Below are 12,905 nucleotides of genomic sequence, written 5' to 3' on the forward strand. Positions count from 1 at the left end.
GTTGTCAAAATGATGTCCAAAAGACAAATGAGGGATTGGTTTCCCCCCCTAGCTTATTCATCAAAGAAACTAATAGATGGTTTTGAAAGTAGAAACTGAGCAAAATGGTAGCTGATGTATATTGCAACAAAAAATACCAACTATAAACCATCAAATTTATCAGTTGACGTTAAAAAAATATCAGGTTTCACTTACTAGATGTCCAAGTCCATAATGATCTCATTTCTCTTGATATGCTCTGTGTATACTTTGACTCCACCAATCCTCAAAGGCTAATCAAATAAAAACAAAATTAAAAAAAAAATTAAAAAAACAGTAAAAAAAGAACGAAAAAGGTAAAAATGATGGACTCATTTCCAAAACAAGGACCATATGAAAATATTTTTGATTGACAATACTTCCTTTTCAAAATCAAATGTAACTTGTAAGCAATCAATTTGAAAGAAAAACAAAAGTCACTAATTACTTTCCTACATGAGGGCGCCATATACTAAAATGTCATGGAATTGTCCTCATTGTGTTCAAATGTTTTATCTTATTTAATTCATGCATATTTTTGTTTGACAATATAGTCAATCACAGCCAAATAAAATGCTTGAGTTTATGCTTAAAGTAACACTACTGACAGAAATAACTAAAGAAAAACAAAAGTCATTGACTATCACGCTGTGTGAGGGCGCTATATAATATAATAGCACATGTTAGCATTGCACACACCCTTTCTCCAAGGTCTATCTTCTCAAAGCGAAATGAACTTAGTGATGACGGCAAATTCTCTTTGATAGATGGCTCCACAGTATTTCTCAGAACATTCTCTACATAGTCTCCAAGGAATGGCCACATCTGTTTCACAATCTGGAGGACAACAAGAGGTAAACTATTCGGTCTCAAACACCAATATTCACATACAAAATAAACAATTTAGAGGACGGCAAGTTGAAAAGAATATTCAGTCTAAACCACCAATATACACAGGTAAATGTGAGGTGAAGCCATAGCAAGGTTCCAACTGATTGGAAAGCATTATATAAATATATTTTGTTTTAAAGTAAACTTTTGATGCAAACACAAACTTGAACATAGCTACCTGAATTTTCGACTGCGAACTTCAGTTTTTCAGGTAACAATTTTCAATTAGTGTTTGAAACAAAATACATTTTGATACAGTGGTTTACCAACACAGATGTATTTTTAATTGAAGATAAATATATAGCTATATTTTATTCATATAATCATAAAAAATACATGCAATATGTCTTTTTTGTCAATTGTTTTATAACCAATGGGATTGAACTTTATAAAATGTGTCATGTTGTCTACTGGTAAAATACATTACCAACACAGATGTATTTTTAATTGAAGATAAATTTATTTTACTTATATAATCATAAAAATACAAACAGCATGTCTTCCCCCCCCCCCCCACCCCATTGTTTCCTAACTAATGACAGTAAACTTTATAAAGTGATTCATGTCTACTGGTAAAATATTTTACAAACTGAGATGTACTTTTATTTGACGATAAGTTTATTTCATTCATCTAATCATTACAACGCACAACATGGTATTTTGTCCATAGTTTCGTAACTATGAGGGTGAATTTTATAACATGCTTCATGTCTACTGGTAAAAAGTTTAATGTTGATGGGATCATTTCAGAAACTCAGAACATACACCCAAAAGCACCAGATTTATATGCTCAAAGTTTCTGGTAAAGACAACATCTCTGCAGAGAAAAACAAATTGTTCTTGTAGAGTTTTAGTTATTAGGATGGGAATTGTTGATAAATCTAAGTTTGGTACTTACACTGTTCAGCCATTCTGCTCTCTCTACATCAGGGAAGAAAACCTGAAATCAAACAGACAAAAGAAATCGTATTTGTGGCTGATACATGGGGCATCATGGACTTGAAGCTCAAAACAAATTGAAAATCAGACCTATCCTTTTGAAGTTAAACTTAAAGTGTTTTTGCATAAAATTAATTGGTTTGGAATATGAAATTACATGAGGGTTTGGTGCCATTGTTATATTGTTCATGGAGAATACTGGATGTACACAAAGCTATTTGTGAGACAATGTCCATGTAATCTATAATCAAGAAACTGTAATCAACATTGCAAGTGTTACCAATGTTAATAAGGATTTTTAACTCCATCCAAAGGTCAAAAAGTTTAAATAGGGATGGCCATGTACAACTACAAGGACGCTATATTTTCACAGCTGACAAGTCTTCCACTTTTAGCAAATGCAACCTTGCATAAACCACTGAATCGATCTTTATGATTTATTATGATTCAAAAATTCCACCTGAGATAACAATATCATTAAATTTTCATATCTTTTATTTATTCTCTATCTTCATTAAAAGTGAAAATGATAATATTAATTGAACATGGTATCATTTCCATACATGAGCTGCAAATATGTTTTTACATGATAAAGCTGAACAAAGGGTATAACATAAAATAGATTGATATCAATTATAATTACGATATTTTCAAATATGTTTTATCAGTTACACTATATCATTTGTTGAATAGATGAGATTAAATCATATACTGTCATGTGGTGTACTGAAAACTTCTCACCTCCAAATAATTATATTATAAATTCATCTGAATATGTACCGTATGAGCGATTAATAAAAATATGAATAGTTATACTTCATAATTGTGCTATACGTGTAATTACCCTGACAGGAGAATACATGGTGTAAATAGAACTCATGGAAACAAATGATATACATGTATATATTGAGCATACTGATCACTTTAACATATATCATCAGATGTGGTAATGCCCCCCCCCCCCCCCCCCCATATTATCATTTAATTTGTACAACTACAAGACAACTAGTGAACTGTTAATGTACATTCATACCTGTACTTCATAACTGTGCTAACATGTAATTGGTCAGTCAGGAGAGTACATTGCACAAATTGCAGCGAATGCTGTATACAGAGCATGCTAGTCACTTTACATGTAATCACTTGCTTAGTCTCTACCAATGTTCTATTATCATTTAATTTGAATAAGACAACTAGTGGACAATGTATGAATGTACAACATGTACTATCATACTTCATACTAGTGTCACACATGACGTAACTACCCTGTCACCTGTCAGAACAGTACATGCTGTGTATCAGTAACATTATCATAGGAAATAGTATATATACAGATCATACTAAACACTTTATAAACATCCGTATTAACACACAGTAATATCACAATGCTTCTGTTTCCTCTTCCTTCCATTATACATTAGAGTACCACTATAATCAGATGAAAGCTTTCCCCATTTTTCAACAAGACAGGGTTCACAGATCAGTAACACCATCTGTACTTACTAGTTGGTTATGAGACCGTGAAAGTAACTTACATGCGGGATGTCTTGATACCATTTGTTGTGAATTCAACAAAGGCCAGGGAGAGTAAATCGCAAGTTGTCTCACTAGTGTTTTTGTATCAATGGAGTCATAAGGGTCACATAAGACCATTCCCTTGTTCAGGACTTACTTTTTCTATAGCTCTGCCAAAGGCCCAGACATCAGTCTTTCGTACATTGTACTTAAATTTTATCCTAAATCAGAATTGGGCCTTAAGCGGTCTACTAGTACTAATACTGTATGTTTCATTATGTCAAGACAAGAAAGTGCTCAGATATTACAAGTGGGTTTTGTACCGATGGAGAGGCACTGGGCACTGTATATTGTGCTCATGTTATCTTTGAGCTTCATCATAACATATTACAAATGTAAGAAATTACATACCAGATGGTCACCTATGGGTTTTGATCAATTTTATCTAACATTCTATCTTCTGTAGAATTTCATAAATGAGGTTGTCTGTCATATTAAGCTTTTATCCAGCCTGTATCTGTGTTACAACATGTTACATTTCTCAATACACGAGACTTTATGCTTTTTTTTTTAATTTGTCATCTTTCATGCTTTAAACAGGAAACTTAGTTTTGTTCTGTACATGTATGTGTATGTATGTATTCAATGCTACAGAATCTATGGTATATCATATCAGTGTCAGTACATTTCAGCTATCCTTGTTCTGTGTATCCACTGACTACAGGGTGTGCGGTATTAATATAATACACTGCAGGTAATTTATACTAAGTTTTATATACACATACTAACCACACAGAAGCCCTTAAGTACATAGAGTTATGAGTACACACATTTTAAATATAATTTAAATACCTACATAACTATAATATTATTATAAAACATAATTCTTAGCATGTTGTTGATGCCATTTTGACATTATATAATATTGTATGATTGTAATGTATCGTATGTTGGTTTCTCTTCTTGTGAAGGCTTAATAAATAAATAAATAAAAAATAAATAAATAATAATATAACTATTCATTTATACATATGCAAAATGTTCCATTCAAAACAAGCTGGTGACCCACCAAATTTCTTTTATTATTTCAAAAGGACCAGGAACAAGCTATCATATGGCAAGGTATGGAGAGAATTGAAGGACTTTGATTGTCAGGAAATCTGTCCATGAGGTGCATTTTACCCTAGGGTTGAAATGATATGATTTTACCTTGATCTATGGATAATGCAGTCAAATCCAACCAGCATTTAATACAATCCATGTAGTAATGATATTATTAGACTAGACTATATTTATCCAAAATTTAGTCTACATTCTTTGCTGAAAGTGGCACCTGGAAAATGGATTGTCTTTTTTTATGTCAACTGCTTCATTAATTCGCCCATCCCATTTGCACATCACAAAGGGCTATGATGCACAAAGGGTCATATGTTCATATTATTACATGAGGGTTCTGTAACTGTTTTCAACAGAAATGACTAGTACATGTATGGCTACTGCAGTGTTATAGTTAGGATGGTATAAAGTGTAGGTAAAATCTACCCAAAACCCCGGGCATTTAAATTTATACCAGTGTTGCACACACCAAAATTAAGGTACATGGTATTGACATTTATGCAACCTTGACCAGATTACCATTGGATCTATCATTGCCATACCAGGATTCTAAAACCTTAAATTAAAGCACTGGATTATTTACATGTACTGCATCATTTTAGAGATATGCTTTGTAGCTTTCCAAATCAAACCACTTTCATTTTGCATTTTTTTTGGTGAAATATGGATGACAGATGAGAGAAGTGAAAAACCTGAAAAGGGAAGGGGAGGGGTGGGGTGGATGGGTGGTGGGGTGACATGTCTACTCATTGTGATTTTTTTTTTCAATAGGTTGGAATAATCATGTTCGGAACTTTTATGGTACAGAAAAAACATTGAGTCTTTAGTAGGTAGGTTAACCACTTTATCATATTCGTAATACCAGTAAAGTTTTATAATTATGTTCTTTTAATTTCTGCAAGTAATTTATCAACAGTGCAATCATTATGTACGAGTATACCTGGTCCACCAAAATATATATCAAAATATCATATCACACAGCCACAACTGTGCACTTTCTCACATACATACATGTACACACCCTGTTTATCATCATTTCAACATGTACTAGGCATTATGAGAACTTGTTCTAAAATTACAATACAAATACCAATCTGTACCAGCAAACCTAACTTTCCAGGGTACGTATAACAATGTATTTACACGCAGTCTTTCATCTCTGTTCGCACCCGTTGTATTATCATAACAAGATATTTATTATCTCTTATTAGATGCAAACCTGTATGAAATGGGCTACAAATTGGAGACACCAAGCTTTACATCAAACTATTAATACAATTGATGATTAATTTTTCAGTTGCAGGTGGCCATTTCACAGTCTAATGTAAGACCAGGTACATGTACATGTGATATACTTAAACTTTTAAAGTCCTGGTTCTCATATTGGACATTTAGTGCCCTCTTATCAGTGGAGCCATAAGGTTTACATAGGACCATTCTTTTGTTCTAGACCAATTTTTTCTATAGTTCTGACAAACAACTGTTTTTCTCACCTAACTGTGCCTCTAAGCCAGTTTGACGCACCACTGATGCACACAATATCTAGTGACACACTAAAATTTGGTGTTCACCTATCCAGATCTTACTATGTGGTAACTCACAAGAAATGCCAGTTTTTATCATTTGGACTCACAACAACAAAATTTGGCTATCATTAGAGGGCACACTGATCCTACCCTAAACTGGACCTTTACATTTATTTTCTTGGTTAATATAAAAAGTTAACTTTGAAATTCTTTGTAACAACAGCATTCTTAATAATTGCAAGCTACAACTATTACACAATATTATGATCCAGTTAATAAATATAGACATTTCATCAAAGGAAACCACATTTTGATGGTTTCTTTACTAATCTTAACTAAAACAAACAGGACATTTATCAGTATTATTATTATTATTATGACAAAAAAAAAAGTCATCAAATTTACCAGCTACACTTAGAAAAGTATTTTTCATTTTAAACATTGTACAGCAAATCAGTTTACAGATCAGTTTAGAAATGCCAGTGGTGATTATATACATACAAAGGTCATGAACAGAATGATATGACCTTGGCCTTTTAAAAAATTGCTACCTGTCACACAATAATATCTTTTTAGATCAATTTGTAATTCAGATAACATATCATATAGTACAATGAGGCATTTTATCATTCTTTCAAAAATATGGCATAGAATCATGTTAATATTATGTTAATACATGATAATCATGTTAATCATGTTAATCATGTTAATACATCAATTCTGCTTTGCTGATTACATAACATTTTGATATATGTTATTAGGTAACATTCTGATACTAGTATCGTTTTACATAATTGAGAAAGATTATAAAATTTAGTACTGTGCCCTCTTCATTAATATTCCTATAAACTTGACCCCAAAGTCTGAATCCTATGGTTGTTATACTTTGTACAATCTATAAGTGGAACAAATATAAGGATTATAGGATCATTCTTTTGTTCAAAACCAACTTTTTTCTATAACTCTAACCATTGTCAACTATTTCTATCAAATAATTTTTTATCCTAAGGCCTAAAAAAATAATTGTGTGGTTCCAATTTTAGAATAGGTGAGTAGGTAGATTTAAAAAAAAAAATTCTTTTTAATGTGTGAGTGTCTGTCTAGTTCAGGTAATTATGTTTTCCACATGGTCTCTGTGTTATTGGTTTCTTTCTATCAGATGTACAGCCATTACAGATTGGAAGAACATTATATATTGTCTTTTTAAGTTGATGTCAGTTTCGACATCCACTAGCCTTCACAATTTTCGTGACCTTCATTTTATTTTTTCTTGAATAGGTAAAATAAAAGTTTAGGGTTGACAGTGAAAAACTAGGTGGGGGTCGGTTAACTGGAACCGAATAATTTTTTTAGGACTAATCTGACATTGGCCTTTAAATTTTATAACCTGAATAGACCACCATGTAACAATGAGAATATTAGATTATACTTATAATTTATAGTCTCTAAATCATAAACTATTGTCAAACCAATTACACTAACCCACTTTTCATTATCTAGCTATCAAATAACCACACAGAATCATTTTAGCCATAATTCAAATAGTCAAATCTACAGAATGTTTCCATTATGTTACTATCTGTCTGTATACACAATACTGTATCTAATCTATACATAGACGAAACAGTAATATGATATGAGGTTAATATTATATACCTTCTGCTATGAAGGAAAATATCATACACAGATGTTATAAATTCCACTGTTGATGATTGCATACTGGCATTTTCAGGGGTCAAGCTATTTACAGCTATAATTCATAACTATATTTGATTGCATGAACTCTAAATCATCACACTTGACTTGACTTTGGTATTTAGATTGCTGAAGAGTATACAACTTACAAGTTATAACACATATGCAGAAATAGAATTGTCATGAAGTATTTGAAATACATGTCTTGCTATTTTTGTATCATATTCCAGGTTAGAGCAAGGTGTGCGTGGGCATGTGCATGTGTGTGTATGTATCATAATTGATGGCCAAGAATGAGAAAGGTCAAGACCTTCTGTGTGAACACTGAAAGGATAGGCATTATGTCTCTTTGCAGTTGTTCCAGGCCATCAATATACAACTTTTTAATGTGTGTGAGTGTGGTTTGCTTAACAGAGAATCCAGTCATTTGGGGATTTTGCTTTCACTTTCCCCTACCACGCCTGACATTTCACTAACATTTGCTTATTCAAACTAAAGTTAGATTATGATTTCCTGCAGTGATATTGAATATGGTAATTATGTGTACAGCATATATATACATTTGTAGCTCAATCGTTCAAGTTAGTTCTAATTATATGGTGATGCTATTGATGTTACCTCACAGTGGGAAAAGATTTTCACCTGAATTCTGGCCAGATTAGCTTCAAATAAATGTAAATGGCCATTGGCAAAATCTCACGTGTGGCAGGGGAATGACGCAAACAAAATCCTCACACAACCAGATTCTAGGCTAGAGTACAGTGTGTTTGTAGGGGATGGAGACTACTACAATTCTATGATCAAGAAATGAAAGTTCTCATACAGATCGCATTAAAACAGGAAAATAATTACATGAAATATTTAACAAAAGGAGGCACTGTTCAAAGGAAATGGGGAAAGATTCTTTAATAATCTGAATCAGTAATGGAGACATACATGTATACACTATAGTCACCTGCCACAGATAGAGTATAACTAATGTAGCCTCTGACCGACAGCAGTAACATGACACCTAAATTATTGCCCTACTAGATTTAAATTTTGACACAAAACAAAGCCACTGACATACAGGATTTAAGGCAATATTATCTTTCTAAAGTTCAACAAGAAATGAAAATACTGGGTGTGATAAGTGAATAGTTAAATATTAACTCTGCTTACAAAAAAAACTCCTCCAGTATTCTTGTACTCTTTTCTTTTACTTTAAGACCTTAAATTTTAATTTCAGAAAAACAGTGCAGAGAATTTACATTCCAGATCTACTTTTCATCATGAAATAAGGCTGTGATTAATAGTACTCCACAGATTAAACTTTGGCAAATTTTACCAAAAACTTTAATTTTGACATTCTATTCACTCTAAATGGCTAAAATACAGACTACTGTTTGGAATTCTAGCTAAAGTGATGAAAAGAACTTTTTGTATATAATTTTATGATATGGCTGATTATTCAATACATTGCAAAAAGATGGAAAAAGTGTAAAAAGTTTGTTATTGTATGTACAATAACAAACATTTATACATTGTTTATTGTTTTGTAGTTTATTGAGTTATGAATATAGACTTAGTATATGTTATTTCACATTATTTTTTCAAGTAGAAAATTATAGTGAAGCTGTTTTATCAAATAAAAAGCCAAAATAAATACCAAATTCTCATCCATATGGCCACTTTAAGAAATAGAATGATGTGTGCTTTGCATATAACACACCCTGTTAGCAGCTCATATCAATTTCATATTTCGGTAACATCTATCATACTAAAAAGTATGAATTGAAGTATTATGCCTCTGATATTGATTTCTATTTTGATAGTCAGAAGAGGAGACAAATGCAAATAAGGTGTGATTTTAATAGGTAAGCAAAGACTAACTGCTAATTAGCCATTGTAAGTGTGAGTACACTAATAGTATAAGTTACAACAGCATAAATAACAGAATTGAGTAACATCTGGATATAGCTATAACAAATATGGTCGTAATTAAAATATGTAAAAGTATAGGAAATCCACTGATATATATCTTAACTGTATCCCTTAGGACAACAGATGTGTGCACCATGAATAATGATGACTTGAAAATACACAAATACTGAAGAAATAACTTTCACTTACTTTCACAGGATGTTTATAAAATTACAGAATTCAAAATATCAGAAGGAAAACAGCGAAATCAAATCACACTGAGATAATAGTAAGAGTTAAATTTAACTTATTATTGTTCATGGAACTTTGAATTCCCGTGTGTTAATAATTATTTTGTATGGTACTTTGGTAGGTTTCACGGTCTTTAATGTTATGTTAATCAGTTGTGATATTCAGACAAATATAAGTACATTGTACAAGTTTATTATATGTTGCTGGTTAAAAGGAACTAAAATTAACCATCTTCTTGTCCATATGGACTGTCTGATGACAGTAGCATGTTGTGTAAGTCTAGCACAGCCATCAATTTTCGCATAATATTCAAATATATGTTATCTAACCCATGTCATTTATCAGTAGTCATCCATGAATGATAGCTTAAAGATAAATTCTGAAAAATGACAAGTTGGAATTTTAAAAGCTTTTATTTTATACTGTACTACTCACACATATATTTGACACATACACTTACAGAATGAATTTTAGTACAGATATATATACAGATGTAGACAGACATATGATGTATATTAATTATATGCACAGACACTGGAACACATAGACATGTACATACAGAGACACAGATACAGATATACGCACACACATACACACACACACACACACACACACACACACACACACATACATGCACCCAAAGACATACACACATATACATACATACATACATACATACATATAAATATCAACACTTTCTCATGATACATCACAACATCATGTGATCGCAATATGTCAGAGAATTCAACTTTGTTCTGGTCGATGTCACTTAACATTCACCCAACCTCTGAAGGAAAAGAAAAACAGTGTAATTAACACAACATACACTATCTGTTTCAATTTATGTCTGCCATACACCATTTCAAAACAACATTCAACTCAAATTTTATAATATTTTAATGAGTCTAGTCTGGCATTTAAATGTTACTATCTCGCATTCTATGCATACTTTGATGGCAAAAACAAAATTGCATACTTGACATTTTAACACAGAAACCATTAATACATATCCCTTGCAATGCCCGTCATCAATTTTTAACCACAAGTCTAGAAAGTGTGTCAATTCAACTAATAAGACTGCAGGAGTTGATGAACATTTTTCCTCTGAATTATGAGAATAATTTTGGAATTATTTTAATACATAATTTTTTTAGGATGATTATACACTTGTAAAATCAACTGCATAACATAACCAGTATTAAACAAGTGTGAAGTAATCAAGATTACATTTCTAAACTGAAATGTTTGTAAGTTGTGGAGTTCATAAGTTTTTATTTTACTGGTGTGAAAATACTTCATAAAACCCTGATTACATTCAGAATGTTAATGTCAGTACATGCCTTTGATGGCATTAAAAATAGTTTTCTGGAATGGTTAGCTCAGGTGATGCCATAATAGGGGTTTCCTCTTCCTCGACATTTAGTATACTAATAATATAATCTACAAGACTACATCATGTCATAGAATTATTTCTATATTGTGCCTGAATACTAAGTTTGAATTCTGCTGATAACAAGTCATGAAGTATTAAACTTCAGTAGGAACTCTACAAAACTAGCAAAAAATAATAACCCTTCCTCCCCCCCAAGGGCACACAAATACACAGACATAGACAGACAGAGACAGAGACAGAGACATGTACAGAGACAGACAGACACATGATAGACACAGACACATGCATAGACAGACACAGATCAGACACATGCACACGCACAGACAGACAGAGATACAAGCACACGCACGAACACACACACACACACACACACACACACACACACACACACACACACACACACACATATGTAAACTCAGCTCAGTTTATACACCCCTTTAATTTGTTATGGCTCTATTAAATTGCGGAGGAGTTAAAATATTAATAATCTGATATCTCATAGAATTTGCAGACACTACAAAAGTGGTTTCTCAAGAGAATATATCTGCCAGACAACTGAATATGTTATCAACAAATTGAAAAAAAATACTGTGGAAAGTCTGAGTGAGAATAAAAGAACTTTTTGTACATGTATGATCAGACAAATAGAACACACATATGACAAATGGAACAACCAGCAAAACATCGAAACATAAAAATAACAGACAGGTCCCTGGATCGCTCATCAGGATCAGAAAACATTATGAAAACATGATAATTCTGCATACATAGTTTCGTGCACATAAATGTCTCTAAGGAAAGAAGAAAATAAGCTGTATGTCTTCGATTTTAGGGTCTGCAAACAGACATATTAAGTTGTAACCACATGTCTGTACCATTTATTTTTGTTCAATTTTGTAACAATTAAAAAAATCTAATTATGACAGTAAATGCAGTAATATGTTCAATTTGGGTGAATCAGATTTGCATGTAATCTCAACTTCAAGTTGTTATTTATATCTGTTTGATCTCATGATTTTTGTTAACTTTAATGTCACCTGAAGCACACAAGGGTCATGGCAACTCTGAATTTTCACATACATATAGCAGTACTATACATGTAGGATTATTATAATTATGTTGGTATCAAATCAACTAAACACAGCAAATTAGATACTTAGAAAAGAAACCCCCCCACATTTTTATGTGTTTAATATTAAGATACTATTTTCAATACAGGTATTATGTGCAAGTGGATGCTAAAATGTTCATTTGCTGGGTAAAATTTCTTGTTTTTATAAATATCTATTTCAGTTATTTGTTATGGTTATTTTGGAATGATGTATAATATTACTGTAATTGTAAAATTGCTGACTGTTACTGTCTGCAAAGCTGACATACTGGATAATTACACATGCTTTGTAGAACATTACATTGATATACATACGTTGCTATACAAAATAAAAATACTACAACAACTGCATTACATATGGCTTTACTTCACACAAATGCCTCTAAGTCCCGTCTGTCTGTATACATTTATAAATATGTGAACACCTGTGGCCTGCATTTATTCATGAATCAATATAGATTACTATCAAACTGATCATATTATAACTTACTATTTGTATAATATCATTATAAAAAAGAGTCAATATATTCTACACAGAAACGTTTGG

At 32.0% G+C, this 12,905-nt stretch overlaps 1 protein-coding gene across 7 annotated transcripts in view; it reads right to left on the reverse strand.

Annotated features, from left to right (window-relative positions):
- The window catches only part of LOC144447073 (extended synaptotagmin-2-like), a 51,422-nt gene that overhangs the window by 33,816 nt on the left and 4,701 nt on the right, over window positions 1-12,905 (reverse strand). For all 7 annotated transcript variants that reach the window (XM_078136971.1, XM_078136974.1, XM_078136969.1 and 4 more), the window contains exons 2-4: window positions 1,808-1,849; window positions 718-855; window positions 196-272 (exon numbers count right to left, since the gene is read on the reverse strand). In XM_078136971.1, the coding sequence (XP_077993097.1) occupies window positions 196-272; window positions 718-855; window positions 1,808-1,849 (257 nt within the window). The remainder of the gene's footprint in view (window positions 1-195; window positions 273-717; window positions 856-1,807; window positions 1,850-12,905) is intronic.

This window comes from Glandiceps talaboti, chromosome 16, assembly GCF_964340395.1.
Source record: "Glandiceps talaboti chromosome 16, keGlaTala1.1, whole genome shotgun sequence".
NCBI lineage: Eukaryota > Metazoa > Hemichordata > Enteropneusta > Spengelidae > Glandiceps > Glandiceps talaboti.